General features: G+C 31.3%; 1 protein-coding gene across 1 annotated transcript; it reads left to right on the forward strand.

The window, feature by feature from the left end:
• The first annotated feature begins 1,990 nt into the window (after nucleotides 1-1,990).
• On the forward strand, nucleotides 1,991-14,161 carry LOC100265595 (cytochrome c oxidase subunit 6b-2). Its single transcript, XM_002271946.4, has 4 exons — nucleotides 1,991-2,277; nucleotides 11,204-11,292; nucleotides 11,446-11,527; nucleotides 13,895-14,161. Exons 1-4 carry the CDS (start codon nucleotides 2,269-2,271, stop codon nucleotides 13,946-13,948), a joined length of 234 nt encoding a protein of 77 aa, XP_002271982.1. The 5' UTR covers nucleotides 1,991-2,268; the 3' UTR covers nucleotides 13,949-14,161.
• Nucleotides 14,162-17,042: the final 2,881 nt, after the last annotated feature.

Raw genomic sequence — 17,042 nt, forward strand, 5'->3', positions numbered from 1 at the left:
TGAGGTCTCGATTGACCTTAAAAAATTTACATATTTTTTTAAAAAATATACTTATTTTTCTTAAGAATGTATGTATTTTATTTAAGGATGTACATGAATTTAGAAATCGACCATGGAGGTGGGGAAAGGCCTCAAACTTATTCCCGATCTTCCCCCACTGAATATTTAGTCCCTAATAAGACCTAATTAGTTTCAGGTTGGCCTTTAAAAAAATATAAGCATTTTTGTGAAAAACATACATATTTTTCTTAATGATGCATGTGGGGTTCAAAATTGGATTTTTAGGTGAGGGATGGTTGCAAATTACTTATACTTATTTTTGTGAAAGAATGTAAGTATTTTTTTTTTTTTATTTATGGATGTATGTGAATTTCCAAATTAGAATTTGAGGTGGGGGAATGCCTCAAATCACTTCTCGAGGATCCCTAAATTAATATTTAAGACATAATAAGGGCTAATGAGGTCCTAGTTAACCTTTAAAAAAATATATGTATTTTTCTTAAGAATGTACATATTTTTCTTAAAGATATACGTGAAGTTCCAAATTAGAATTCAGGATGGGGGAAGGCCTCAAATCCTTTCTTGATGCTTTCCAAACAAATATTTATATGTTAATAAAACTTAATACATACATTTTATTTAGGCACAATGTGACCTTCCTAGGCCTTATTTGGATCTAAATATTAACTTATGGAAGGCTTGAAATGAATTTGAGGTCTTCTCATCCACATGGTGGAGCCATAGGTGCATCCATAAGAAAAATACCTACATTCTTAAAAAAAAAAGAAAAAGAAGAAAAATATTTACACATGTTTTGAATAAGAATGTCCCAAAAAAATGTTTTTATTTTTCAACATGATGCGGACCTATTTTTCCTTGAATCATCTGAATTTTAGTGGTATGATCATCTAAATTTTAGTTAGATTGTTTCATGAAAGTGTACGATGAACTTTATTAATAAACTATTTTTAAATTTATATTGAGATCATCAATTATATTAAATAAAAATATATTATGCAACATAAAAAATTTCAAACATAAAAAATTTAAAAGTTATGTCTAACATGTCTTTTTATTTTTGTTATGAGATTATGATAAATATGTATGACTTTTAAAATTTAAAATAATAATAATAATAATAATAATAATTGAAAGAAATTTGACAACAAAAAATATAATTTATAGATTATATAAAAAAATGGAGGAAATAAAATATTATTTTTTCTAATTGAAGTACTTGTTTTTCAATAAAAAAATAATTTTTTTAATCATAAAAAATAATAAAAGATAGCTACTTTTTCTAATTAAATTACTTATCTTTCAATAAAAAAAATAATTATTATCTTATTACTCTAGAGTATTTATGCATTTTTTTATTCTTAACATTATAAATTGAATATTTAAAAAAAAATAAAAAACTTAAATTTTTTATCCATTATATTTTAGGTTATATTTTATTTGTTGTCAATAATTATCTATTATATATTATCATGAAAGGATTAACATTAAATATTGAAATTAAAAAGGTTTTAGACAAAAAAAACTATAATAGATGCGGGAAAAAAAGAAAAAAAAAGAATGTTAAATAATAGAAGAAAAAAGGAAAAGGGATGTTAAAAGAAAAAGTGACGTGGAGGATTCAAATTTTTTTGTTCAATTAAAAATATGGTAATTTTTTTATTATTTTGTCGTTTGAAAGTTGATTAAAAACCTCATTTTATTTTTTTAATTGGTGCATGAAAGCTTGATTTTCCCAAATGATATAATGAGTAAATATGGGAAAGGTAGGTTTTTTACCAACCTTTTTTTTTTTTAAATTTATAATATTTTGAATTATTTTTTTAAAATAATTTTTCTTTAGTGTGAGAGTAGATTAAACGGGATATTTGATGATTTTTTAAATTAATTATAAAAGTCTTTCAAAATATGAAATTTCATCCATAAAAATATATAGGCATTTTCATGGAGGAGAATTTTGATATTTTAAGAAAGACGAGTGCGTGTTCTTAATTTATTAGGAGAAAAATCTTATTTTGATAACTTTTTAAAATTATTATTATTAATTTTTTAAAATAAACCTCTCATCATTCCATTTTAAAACGCGGTGGGTCCTCATTTAGCCACGTGGCACGTTGTCATTAGTAAATCGGAAGAACTGAGAGAAGCTGTTCCTATACAAACGCAGCGTCAAAGCGCCCTTATGTTCGTAGTCTGTTGTATTCATCTCGCTCTTTGGAAACTTTCGGGTTGTTTTCTATCGGATCCGTGATGGAAGAGGTAAGCCTCCTCCTCCTATTCAGTTTTTGTTTTTGATCTGGTTCTCTTTGTTTGGCATCTAAGAAATTCTTGCGATAGGAAAAAAAAATAAATTGAAAATGCAGGTTAAAATCTATTTCTTTTAGTTGTTTTGGCTCAAAACAAGACAAGTTATCAATTATGAATCTTTATTTTTTTATTTATTTTTTATTTTTTTGGTATTTTGTATGTTCCTAGCTTTAATAGGAATTGAACGGTCCCGTAAGGCAGTATTTGGAACGAAGATAATTCAGGAAATGAAATCCCACGGCTTATCTATATATATTTTTTAATTTTTGGGTAATTTTATGATTCAATTTTTGATTGATTGCTAGCTCATTTATATGTTTTTTTTGTTGCTGTTTTTATTTTTTTGAATCATTATAGCTTTTCAGATTATGAATATTGTTTTGGGGTATTGTATTTCAGGCCTTCCAAATTTTAAACATTTTGTGAAATTTCTTAGTTCTTGGTGCCCCATGATATTGAAAATGGAAATTTCAGCTTTGAGAGATTAATATATGTGGGCATGAAAAATTACTGATAAATATTTGACAGCTTTGATTTGTTGATTGCTTTTCTCAAAATGATTTAATTTCTGATAATAATTTACTTAAGCGATCTTTTTCTTCGGAGACTGACCAATAGCAACTATAGAATGAAAATGAGCCTATGAAAACGGATGTCTTATTGACAGAGATGCACGAAAGATACTTGGTTTTCTGAAGCCTCTTATGAAAGGAAATAGTATTTGTAGTTGGGAGATGCCTAAACACCTGTGGTGAGTATTGAGGAGATGCTTTTACATGTGCACGAACAACTTTCATGCTGATTGTTTTCTTGCCCTGAATGGAAATTCTCTGTCTCATCCTTGCTCAACAGATAGCTCTTCAAAACTTGAACCATGGTGGCAATGGCATCACTGGATCACTCTAAATAGGTGTAGCCTTGTGGATATGATAACACTTGCCTTAGGGTGGAAGTTTCTAACATGGTTTTTGTAGAATTAGGAGCTTTGGTGTTTGATGGAACTACTAAGAGGCTAATTCTCTTCTGACCTATTTGATGAAATTTAATTACTCATATGTGGGCTAGCCCTAATTTGTATCCTTTTATTTTCTCTGCATATACCCCATCCAGTGAGCTGATAGAACTTTTGTAAATACGAAGAATGAAGAAAACATGGAAAACTTTGGAGTAAAATAGGACTCTTGATTGGGTCCAACTAGAATTTTGTGGTAGTTCAGAAAACCCTAAATTTCAACCCTAAACAAAATTTGTATTTGTGATTCATTTGTTAAGTTTAGACCTTCTTTAATTGATTATATTCCACTTGATGAATATAAACTATAAATAATCTTGAGGGAGGCTCACTTCAGTGACCCCTCTTGCTGACACAGATTTGCCACCCACGCATCTTTTAAGGTCACTATGGCGAATAAGGTGGGAATTGAATCCCTTAGTGACGAATCACCAAACCACCTATTCCTCCTAAACCTTAGATCCTATCATTTTGCACAAAAAAGTGAGTTTTGTGTTTATTATTTAAAAACTTCACAGTAAAGACATGTGCCACTTTGTCCATCCCATCCACCTTTACCTAAGGCCCATTTTCTCCATGATTGCCAATAAGCCTTCTCTTTGTCAAGGTTACAAATGACTTCTGGCAAATTACTCTTTAATCTTGAATCTATGGCCTTATTAGCAATAAGAGATGCATCCAAAATTTGTTTGCCCTCTACCAATGCATGGCACATGCATGGTGGAAATCAAACACCATTTTAGCGACAACCTTATTCAAACTATTAGCAAGTACTTTTGCTAGCTGCTTGTAAAACCTTCTCATCAAACTAATGGGCATGAAATCCTTCAAATCCTCGACACCCTTTTCTTAGTAATCAAGACAAAAAATTTTAGTCTTTCAACTTTTTATGAAGGGCTGCTGAAAATTTCACTAAAAAAGCTCATCAACTCAATCCTTGCAGTCTTTAACAATATTGCAAAAAAGTCAATAGTGATGAAGATAAGGATATTAAATTAAGCATTTATGTTAGGCATAATTATTAGAAGTAAGACATTTTGTTATTTATTATTTATTTTAGGGTATTTTGTTTTTTTTTTTTGTTTTTTTGTTTTTAGGCTGTTTTGTGGTTAATTGTTTATTTTAGGGTCATTATTAGTTATTGGTAAAGTTTTATTAGAATTAGGATTATTAAAACTAGTTTCTTATTAGAATCAAGATTGTCTACCCTATATTAGGCCTAATGATTTTAACTATGACAAACTTTTTGTTGATTAATGATATTCTTAATTCTTTGGAATCTCTGTCTTTTACTTCTATTTTTTCCCCTATATTCTTTTTTCTCTATTGTTCTACATGAATTGGTAATAGCGCAAGGTCAACTGTGGATGTGTTTTTATGGTGGCCATACATACCATATACATACCAGTGTGCTATATTGATTTGGCATTTCTCCCATTCATACTCCTATGATTTGGCATTCCTCCTATTAGACTACAAGGCAATAAACAAAATACTCAGTACTAAACTGCGAGTAATAAACGAAATACTTACCACTAAACTAGAGGTACTAAAGTAAAACCAAGATCAGTTATTAGACAAGTTCTGCTTCATTGGAATCACCATGCCAATCTCAAGGCTTACTTCAACCAGCAAGTCTTGAGGGTAATTTTTTTGTTACTTGGAAATATGTACTTTTAGTTTAACAAGTAATGTACAAGGGTTATTGTCGTTATTATCATATTTCAAAACAAGGATTGAGCCTTTTATTTACCCTTAACCTATTTCCCATTACCTTTCTTTGGAGTTATTGCATAGTCCCTTATTTTGGGTTTTATTACTATTATCTGCACCTAGTCTAGAAAAAATTTGATATTAATTAAAGTAATTCATGTTTTATCTCAGCATTTCCATTTTCTCTCATAATTTTGTCCTTGCTTCCAATTTTCGCAACCTTTGTTTTCACATAGCATGAAGATTGCTTGAATTTGAACAATCCCATTTCGCTCTTTAGGGGATGTACAAATCCTTATGACCACTATTACAACCCTACATGTCGTAATGACGCATATGGAAAATATTGTGGCCAAACTTGTTGTGGACTTGAGTTATTTGTTGAAAGACCTTGGGTAGCATCACGAGGGGGAAACAGTAAATGAATCTACACTTGAACAAAACTCTAGTCAATCCCTAAATTGTAGAGACTTAGGGATTCCCAAGTGGGTTTGCTACCTACACCCTTAGGAAAATGATTCATAAACAAAAACATAGTCACTTGTAGAAATCCTAGATGAGGATGATGATGTTTATGAGGATGAAGCTTTTGGTTCCCCAGTGCCTATCAATGGAGATAGGAGAGAGTTTAAGTGATACTTTGTCAATGATGATCCTAGGGATACCTTTAGGCATCAAGAGCCTCAGGATAGATAACCTTATCGACAACATCGAACTTTACCTCCGCAATGCTATTATGATCAATCTAGGTATATATATGATGAAGTAGGTGATGTCACTAGGAGGGTTAAGGTGGATGCATAATAGTTTGATGGTAGATTAGACCCAAATATGTTTTTTTAATTGGTTAGCCAATCTTGAAGATTATCTTGATTGTTATGGGATGACCAATAGTTATTGTGGTTGTTTTGCTAAGATGAAATTGACGGGGTCTGCAAAGTGTTAGTGGCAAATAGTCTTTTGTTCATTGACCATTTAGGTTAAGACACTATTACAATGTGGGAAAAAGATAAAGATAAGGCTAACAAAAAAGAAAGTATTTATCATCATAGAAATCATTTGTTAGATCAACTATGGAATCTTAGGCAAACTACATCTTTTAGTGAATATATGACTCGATTGAGGAACTAATGTTATGTTGTGGTATTCACAGAGATTATTGAGTCATTGTTGCTAGGTTTATAAATGATTTAAGAGCTGAAATCAAACATGATGTTAGTTTGCATGCCCCTAAGTCCTTAGAGGAGGCTTGTATGGCCTTTGTAATTGAAAAGTACCTTTGTTCTTATATTATGAAGTGTGCTCTTTTCCAATCTATAGACTCTTGTGAGCTTTGCCCTAGTGCCTTCCCTAAAAGTACTAATGGTTCACAAATTGCCCTTCTTTGACTAAACAATGGCTCACTTCTTGTTCTCTCTTTTTCTTCTTTTATTTTTATTTTTTTTTATTTTTTTGTTTTTTGGATAGGCAAAAGATGGTAAGGAAGCAACTCTAACTTTTAGGGCTAACTTTGATAAAGTAATTCAAACAATTCATCTAGTCTTGTCTGTCTACATTCGAAGTTTAAGTGTCATCATTATCATGCAAAGGGACACCTAGCATCTATATGTCCATAATGTACTCTTGCAGTAGCCCCAACCCAAAGTCTTTCCCATTCAAGACAATGGAAAATCTTGATTCTAAGGAGGAACATTTTGAGGTTAATGCTGATGAAGAAGTTTTATCTATGATACGATGTAATTTATCCACCCTGATTGATTGTGATGTGTGGAAACGTGCAAGTATTTTTCATCATTCTTATATTCCTTGTGAGGTTGAAGCTTGTAAGTTGGTTATTGATGGGGATAGCACCATGAATGTAGTGTCCGAATACGCCATTGCTAGGTTTGATCTGAAGTCTAAGTTCTACCCTTGTCCATTTAAGGTAGCTTGGGTAGAAAATACTACTTTACTTGTCAAGGAAAGGTATCTAGTTTCGCTTAAATTAGGACTTTATTCGAAAGCCATTTGTTGTGATGTGTTACCCATGGATATTGCACATATCTTGTGAGAAAGTCCTTGGTTGTATGATCTTCATATGAAAAATTTTGGGTGAAATAATACCTATGAATTTTTCTTTGGAGTCGGTTAATTGTCTTAAAACCTACTAAGCCAATATTTAACAAGTGCTTGTTTGTTGATAAGTTTACTCATTGGGAATGACCTAAGCGAATAATTCCAATATTGTCACTTTGATAATTTTAAGCATGTAGGACTTTACACTTGTTGGGTATATGCTCTCTTAGCTAAGAAAGATTTTTACACATCATCTAAGTTCAATTTAGATTACCCTTCCAAATTTATTCCTTTGCTAAGATGAATTTAAGGATGTTATGCCTAAGAACTTACCTGATGAATTGTCACACATGAAAGACATTCAACATGCTATAAACTTAGCCCTAGGATCACAATTACTTAATGTTCCTCATTATAGGATGAACCCTATGGATAGGGCTGAGTTGAGTTATCTGATAAAGGATCTTTTAGCTAAGGATTTTATTTTTCATAGCCTTACTCATCTTGTTGTACCTGCTTTATTCTCACCTAAAAAGGATGGGGCCTTGAAGGATGTATGCAAAAAGTAGAGCCATTGACAAAATCATGATTAAGTATAGGTTTCCTATTCCTTAGCTAGAAGATATGTTAGATGAGCATGCTAGTTCCCAATGGTTTTTTAAGATGGAATTACGTAGTGACATCATCAAATTAGTATTAGACTTAGAGATGGGTGGAAAACAACCTTTAAAGGATTAGCTGAGTGGTTAGTAGTGCTTTTTGAAATGTTCAACACTTTTAGTACTTTTATGAGAGTGATGACACATGTTTTAGAGGTTATTCTTAGGAAAATTCCTTGCTATCAATTTTGATGATATCTTGGATCTATAGTTAATCTAAGGAGGAGCATGTAAATCATGTTAGGCAAGTATTCCATATCCCGAGAGCTGAGAAGTTACATGCTAATTTTAAGAAGTCTTGTTTCTTGCAACTTAGAGTTTTTTTCTTGGGTTTTATTGTGTTTGTTCAAGGGATCTCTATTGATCTTGACAAGGTAAGGGCTATAATAGATTAACTTGAACCCAAAACTTTGACTCAAGTTTGTAGTTTCCATGGTTTAACTTCTTTTTGTAGGAAATTTATTTAGGGATTCAGTACCATCATTGCCCAATTATTGAATCCATGAAAAAAAAAAAAAAAAGGAGATTTTCATTGTAACCTAACAATCCATAAAGCTATCCCAAAAATTAAGCAAAAAATGACTTAGGTTTCGGTTTTGCGACACCTTGATCTTTCTAAGGTTTTGAGGTAGCTTGTGATGCTTCTAAAGTGGGTATAGGTGGTGTCTTAAGTCAAGATAGTCACCTTGTATCGTACTTTAATGAAAAACTCAATGAGGAAAAACAATGGTATTCTACCTATGATAAGGAGTTATATACCGTGGTGCAATTCTTCTTTGTTGGCAGTACTATATATTACCAAAGGTGTTTATGCTTTACTTTGTCCATCAAGCTTTTAGATACCTTGATTCCTAGCGTAAGTTGAGTGAAAGGCATGTTTCATGGGTTGAATTCCTCCATGACTAAACATTTTTTTGGGGTAGAAAATAATGTCGCCTACGTCCTTAGCTGTGTTGCTGTGATCCTCCACTTTATGAGCAATAAAGCAGTAGGGTTTGAGTGAATTAAAGATGAGCATCCTATTGTCCCAATTTTTGTACTATTTTTACTAATCTCTTAGATAGTTCTAATAGAAATCATGTCAGCTTTCTCATTTGAGATGATTATCTTTTCAAGGGAGTTAAATTGTACTTCACTTAAGAAGTTTCTAGTTTAGGAAATTACATATGGGAGGTCTTGGCTTTCATTGTAAAGGGATATTGCTAGGATTGTTTCCCAATGCCATGCCAATCAGTTGGGTAAGGCTAACGAACAAGACACATGTTTGTACATTCCATTACCTGTTCCACATACACCTTGGCGTGATCTTAGCATGGGTTTTGCCCTTGGTTTACTCAAGACTGCTAGAGGTTAAGTTTATTAATCATATTTGGAAGATGCTTTGGAAATTTTTTGGAACCACTTTGAAGTATTCCTCTGGTTTCTGTCCTCAAATAGATGGTTAGACAGAAGTTATTAATCGTAACTTAGGTACTTGGTTGGTGAGAAACCCATTGATTGGTATATTTTTTTATCCACACTGAGTTTTTTACAGTAACTTAGTTAACCAGTTCACATGCAAAAGTCTTTTTGAAGTTGTTTATGGTCTTTCACCTTGCCAACCCATTGATCTTGTTCCCTTGCCTACTGATTGCTGTCCTTCTGATTCTACTAAGGCCTTTGCTGACCATATTCGTGACTTACATGCTTAAATACAATGAAAACTCGTTTCGAGTAATGTCGACTATAAACTTGCTACTAATGCACATCGTAGGAATAGAGAGTTCAACAACGGTGATTATGTTCTGATTTGCATTTGTCCTGAGCATTACCCTTAAAATTCCATAAAGAAACTGCATGATTGCTCATTGGACCCCTTTCATATTTTTCGAAGGCTTGAATATAATGCATATTTGCTTGATTTGCCATCACGTATAATCACAAGTCTAATTTTTAATATGGCAGATTTATATTCTTACTGAGGCACATTCGAGCATCTAGTATTGCCTTATTCTGTTTCTGCACAAAAATCCATCAGTCTTATGATTCCTGCTCCATATGTGTCATTAGCGCCAACTGATGTTATTGTAGATGTCTTGGTGGATTAGTATATTACTTTTCCAACTAGTGGTAGTCGAATGCTTTCTTGTTTGATGGAGAGATTGTCCTAATACTGATCATACTGGGATTATTGATGAGGATTTCTGTCGATTTGATCCTAATCTTTTAGAGCAATATCTACACATAACTCACCAGAGGTGTGTTCTTTTTAACTGGGGGGCATTGATGGAGATAAAGATTTTAAATTACACACTTATCTTATGTGTAAATATTAGAAGTGATAAATTTTGTTATTTATAGTTCATTTTAGAGTGTTTTGTTGTTTATTATTTATTTTAGGGTCATTATTAGCTATCGACAAAGTTTCATTAGAGTTAACATTTATTAAAATTAATTTCCTGTTGGAGTTAGAATTGCTTATCTATATATTCGCCTTGTTATGTTAACTATGACAAACTTTTTTTGATTAATAATGTTAGTAATTTCTTTAGAATTTCTCTCTTCTATTTCTATTTTCTCCCCTACATCCTTCTTCTCTTTATTGTTCTACATCACATTGAACCCATTTGGCCCAAGAGCTTTGTCCCTGCTCACACCAGACAAGGCAGCAAACACTTCTTCCTCTAAAAAAGGACCCTCCAAGCCCCTTGAGTCTGTACTCCCAAGAGAAGCGAATGTCATCCATTGATGCTAGGTCCCAAGTCCCTTGACTTTCGCAATACACTACAGAAGCCGTTTGCAACACCCTCCTTAACTTCTGCATCCTCGGTAACCCATGTTCCATTAATTGTAGGCTCATTCTTTCCTTTACATCCTTGTTGGGAAAAAGAACCAAATGAAAATGGTCATACTCCTAGTTGTCTAGAATCTTTAAGGAAATAGCTTGCTCTTCAAGTCCTCTTGCAACTGGATTTCTGCTACTAGAGCTTCTATGCTCCTTGTCTTGAGTGGTCTATAAAGGTTTCTTCACAGCTCTGAAGCTGAAATCACTCAGGAAGATTTAAGAGAATGTTCATTTTGTGTTTTCATCAGTGTCACTTTAGAAAAGTTAGGATTGCCTTTGAAAATGTTTCTTGCTCATGACCATTACCTGATAAAAGCTTCGGCAATTAGACATGCTAGTTTCCTTTTACAATTCTATATTAATGTAAGTGATTACTGCTTGAAAACTAGAAACTAATTGTATGTAAATATGTGTTAATTCAATTCATGGGAAAGTTTCTTTGAAGGAAGTATGTGAAAGGCTGTTCAAATTACACAATATGCTAAGTGTTTCTCTCCTAACAATACCATAGTGTCAGTGGAAGGCCATTCATGTATTCTATGACAACCTTGTCTCAACTTTGGTGTTGTCATCTCAGCTTTCAATTTATTCTTTGTTTCCTATTTTGTATCTCAGGTTCACCTGCAAACAGCACCAGCAGATTTCCGATTTCCTAGCACAAATCAGACCAGACACTGTTTCACCCGCTACATTGAGTTTCACCGGTATTGATTGCTTTTAGTACAATGGCAATCAAGTTCATTCATGAATGAGTGTCCCATCGTTTTTAGGAAGATAGTTTGAGGCTCCAGTAAAGCTGTCAATTAGTTTTATGTATCATTATAAGCTACTATTTGAGCTTCAAATGTTTGTTGCAGGTGCTTGGCAGCAAAGGGGGAAGAGTCTGGTGACTGTGAAAAATTTGCCAAATACTATCGGTCCCTTTGTCCAGTTGAATGGGTGAGTAGTATGATATGTACACAGTTCTTGGTCTGCTTTTGAGTTAACCATCTTTTTATAGCATAGTTGGATGCATGTTTTGTTGCTGTCCTGGATAGGCATGGTCCAGATAAAAGTGCTATTTGCTGTTTTATTTCTGGGATATATAATTTGAATGCTATCATTCTTAATATTCCATTTTTCTTGGTGCCTATTTATTCTTAATGTATGATTATGCATAAGATTCTCTTGTTTTCAAACTTATAGGTGCTTATATGTGGAATGAAATTGAGGACCGAACCTTGCTTTCTCCTTTAGGGTATACCCCAGAGTTTCATGTTCTGCTGGTGTTTATCACATGATGCTTGTATTGTCTGCTTGGAGTTGGAACAGTGATATACACTTTTGTTTTCAACATGGATATGATGAGTCTGTTAGAGCAATGTACAGAAGTTCATTGCTCGTTTGTTGGGCTATGATGAGTCTATAGGCATCTCTGGCATAGTAACAAATGGTAAATATACAATTTACCTTGTTGGGCTATGTTTGGAAAGAGTTGGATTTATAACTAGTTGGTTTTAGATTTAGTCAATATAATGTGGCTAGTTGAATTCTCCTAGATTCTTTCGCTATTCTGGTCTGTTGTTTGGTGGATTCTTTGACTTCCATTATCTGGTGATTTGTGACACAAATCTAGATGGTGCCAGTGACGAAACAAACTTATGAAGGTGTTCAGTGATAGAACATGGTGGGACAGGCAGTGGTTGTGGTTGTTGTTGGGGGATTGGGAAACAGTGCATCTCTAACCGATCTCAGTCCTGCAGAGGAATTACACATCCCATTCCTAGCTTGAATCTACAGTGGGGGAGGATTGTGAGTCCCATCCCCTAAATCAGGATGGGTAGGGTTGGGACATTGGTATATTGATTAAAAAAAAATTTCTAATCATGGTCTGTTTGTTTTATTGGAAAATGACCAAAAAAAAAATCACAAGAAAAGAAAATCTATAGCTATGGTAATTCATAAAACAACCCTAAAAATAGTCTCATTTTCTTAGAAGGAAAATCAATCTTTTTAAATCTAGCAAATTTAATGAATCCGAATCAATCCTACTCAAGCCACTCTTAAAAACAAAAGAGGTATTAATAAAAAATGAAAATAAAATAAAAGGGGACTCCGAAATCTAGTAAAAATCTAAACCCAATATAGAAATAGTTCAATCTCTGAAACAATCTTTCAATTGGAAGTCTGCAATAATCTGATCTCAAAAACAACCCTTGCACAAACCAAATTGAACTGATGTCATGTCCCAATGTCAAAAACAGAGCTCAAACAAACCCAATCTGATATCTTAAAAATGAAAATCAAAGTAAAAGTAATTGAAACAAGTTGAAGATTGCAGAAAAATTGAAATACCAAACAAGAAATGTGAAAGCTTATAGAAACATGAGTGCCTGGCAAGACTTTGATTGCTTGGTGGATGCTTTGATTGCTATTATGTAGTAGTGTGTATATATATATATATATATTGCAAATGGATAAGCATTTGCTTAAATATAAGCACTGAAATGTATGCTGAAACATTGGAGGAACAGCTTTTTGACAAGCGACTGAATATTTTTCTTTATGATAACAAATAACAAATCAAAGGCCTTCAAAAAGTAACAAGCTTAATTTTTTTAACATATTGATTTTTTTTATTTTTTAAAGTGTTCTTGTTTCTTTTGTAGGTTTCTTTATTTTTATCCATTGCAACCATAGCATACAAGAAAAAGTTTTTCCAATGGAGTAGAAGAAGCACTATCCACCTTTGAAACAATGAGGGGTAGAAAAAAAAATTTAAGTTTAGGTTGCAAACAATGAAAACCCCATTCCCATTTCAAATCTATCGTCATAGGTGGATTGTAGCATTTATGCAGGTTTTAATTTCATGCAATATGTTCAAAATATGAGCATACAGATACGACGTCCATATCATTACATGCTGACAAATGAGGCACCAGATACTCCATCTTGAAAAACTGTGGGAGACTTGGGTTTCATACTACATCATCTATAAAAAAAGGAAGAAATAAAGAAACCAGATTGTTATTTACTGGTGTGGGTCAACACTGCTAAAGTCCAATAGAACATGTGATTTATAAAAACTTGATTTTTGGGGTCAAGATCATTCTCTCCATTTCACTTCCCTTAATTCTTTTATTGGTAACTAATTAGTAGGTTTTGAGCATGATAAAGTTACTTTCTCCTTTTATTTCTATCAAAATTCATACCCTCTTTCAGTTTTTTGCCAGTGCTTGGATTTTGGTGAAATTTACTTGTGATGGGAGATTTCCTTCAATTATCTTGAATTTTTCCTGTCTTAAATCCATGGTTCAATGGCTGCAGATTGAGAAATGGAATGAGCAGAGGGAGAATGGCACTTTCCCAGGTCCTCTTTGAACTTGATCATCACACGTGATGGTCCCCCTATCTCTTGCAAATTCTGTTTAGTTTTTTCAATTTCTAGCTACATGCTTCTTGTTGGAGCCTAATGAATAAGCGAGGCACAGGAGGACTATTTCAACTCTCTCTTGCATGTGCTCAAGTTCCTGAAGAACTTAAACAAGGTTTCTTATGTTTTGGATATTCCAATTTATGATTGTCTTTTCAGCAGATGGCGTTTGATCTCTACTTAAAAATTTAATGCCTTGGTTCCCCAGACAGGTTTGCGTCTAATTGTTTCATTTTAGTGTGATTCAGGACCCACCTCTGGTTTCATGACTAGAGAGAGAGAGAGCTGGCATAGAATTTAAAAGAGGTGTGTAGCACTATTTCCACTATTTGATGGATGTGCTCACAAGTCGCAATTTGCGCTGGGCGAAATATTTAGTTCAAATGCGGATTCTTTTTACTAATATTTACATAATTACTTTTTGGAGAATCAGTTTGCCTTTCTTATGAAAATTCAAATATTAAATCTTTGATGTCTCATTTACATGCTTTCATTGAGAAAATGGGTTGATCAATACTTGGGCTTTAACGGTAATTTTGGAGAATTAATTTATTTTGAGTCTTTTTAGCAGGTTTTTAATAGTAGGGAATAATCCTTGGGAGGAGGAAATTTAAGGGTTTTTTGATACTTGTTTATAAAACTGCTTTTAAGTTAAATAAATAAATAAAATAGCTTTATTTAGAATTTTTTTAAAATAAGGTGTTTCGCAATTTGTTTTTTTTTTTTTTTTTTTTTAAAAAAGGGATGAGTTATTTTTAAAAATAAATTTTTAAATTTAAATTTTGTGAAAACATTGTAATTTTAATTTTTATGATATTCATTAAATTTTATTCAAGTATTATTAAAAATGAAATTAGGTTTTGTAATTAAAATTATTATTAATTTTAGTTAAAAATAAATATTAATATTATAATAAAATTATAAATTGTATTTTATATAAAAAAAAATGTTGTATTTTATTACATATACAATATTTTAGAATGATTTGATTAATATGGAATTAAATGTTTTGATTTAATATACAATTAATTAGATCAATTTTTTGAATTCCAAATTATTCTTAAAAATTAAAAGATTCATTAAAGAATTTAAATTATTAATTATGTTTTAGTAAATTTAGAATTTATTTAGGTAGTGAGAAATTAAAAAAAAAAATGATTCCATATATAAGAAAAACAAAAGAAATCATAACTCATAATATATCGGTTATGATTTTTTTAGTGATTAGATTTATTTTTTAGTTCCAACTTATTTTAAAAAAAAAAATCCATTATTAAATTCAATTCAAATTGTCATTTGATTTAAAGTTCATTTTTCTAATGAAAAATTTTATAAAAATATAATTATGTATAGAAAGAAAAATAATAATCATTATGAACCAATTTTTATCTATAATATATAGTATTAATGAGTGTTCAATATTTTAAAAAATTACTACTCAATGAATACAATACATTAAGTTTTGATTAATTTGAATTTTATTTTCCTATTGAAAAAAATTGAAAAAAAAAGAATCTATATAAAAAAGAAATAATAAAGTTGTTTTAACCCAATTTTGGGTCATAAATTTATAATATTAATCGAATTATTATTTAAGTTTTAAGTTATTTTTAAAAATTATTAAACTCATTAATGAATTTAATATATTAAAACTTATCTAACAAGTTTATTTGTTTAATGATTTTTTTTGTAAAAATATAATTATATGCAAAGAAAAACTAGTCAAAACATTTAAAATGAATTTCAATTTATTGAGTTTCATGATTTTCTAGTACTAATTAAATCAATTTTTAAATTTAAATTATTTTTAAAACATTAATAAATTTTATACAGGATTCTAACAATGCAATGTAGTTAGACTTTCATGTCGATTCGAATGAATCATCTTTTCAATAGAGGTAACGTCTACTAGGTAAGAGGATAACAAGTTACAAATTTTGTCTCGAAAGGAATTCATCCATTTTTTGTACATCTACCATTATACCCACAATGATAGACTATACTATTGCTATCCATAATGGAAAGAAGCATTTACTTAGGTCTTTATTTCACCCAATCTCTCTTTGAAACATTGCCTAGATCATCAAGTGCAATGCACGTGTTTAGTTGTCACTGTTGAGTTTGGAATCTTGAGTTGAGTACTGAAAATTTGTTTTCAACTTAAAAAAAAAATGATATAAATATATAATTTTAAGGAATATCATATTTAAAAATTTTTTGTGTAAAAAAGAAATAACTATCAAATTTCAATTATATTTGTTCTTTAAAAACTCTTTTCTATTTCACTCTAATCTTACAAATCATCGCGTTCAGTCTCCAATTGCTAAATCGGTGGACCGACTCAGCCGTTCATCAACCCAACGGTTTAGGGCCAGTAGAAATAATATTTTTTTTTATACCAAAATTCACATAATGGGCTCAATCACACCACCCAAACGGGCTAGCCATCGTGCACATGAATGCCCTTTCACAGTTTGCTTTTGCGGCTTTGACTTGCTGGGATTTCGATGTGGGATTCATTATTTTTAGGGCCGAAAAGCCATCTACAGGAAGTGGACGGGATTGGGGCTCAATCTTTGGCCATAAAAAGCAGGGGCACCAGCCATCAAGTCAACATTCTTTAATTAAAAAACCATTTAAAATATATAAACATTTTTCAAACGCTTAAAAATAGATATAAATAATTATAATTGATCAAAATAATAAAATATATAGTTTTTAAAATCTAACCAAATTTAAATAATAACATCTTCTTTTACCTTAATAATTAAAATTTAAATATATTTAATAAAATTAGAAATACTAATAATTTAATAATCTTCATGTTATCCTTATCATAATTTATGTCATTATTATTAACTAAAATGATGAAATATGTTTAAATTTTTAGTTATTTTTATTTTTTTCAAATTTCTTATAATTATTTTTAATTTTAATAATATATAAATTATATATTTATGATTTTATTGGTTTTATTGTCTTTCAATCATCGATTCTATCATTGAACCATGAATCAATAATTTTTTTGGTTCTAACTTGGTA

This window comes from Vitis vinifera, chromosome 11 (assembly GCF_030704535.1).
Source record: "Vitis vinifera cultivar Pinot Noir 40024 chromosome 11, ASM3070453v1".
In the NCBI taxonomy this organism is placed as follows: Eukaryota; Viridiplantae; Streptophyta; class Magnoliopsida; order Vitales; family Vitaceae; genus Vitis; species Vitis vinifera.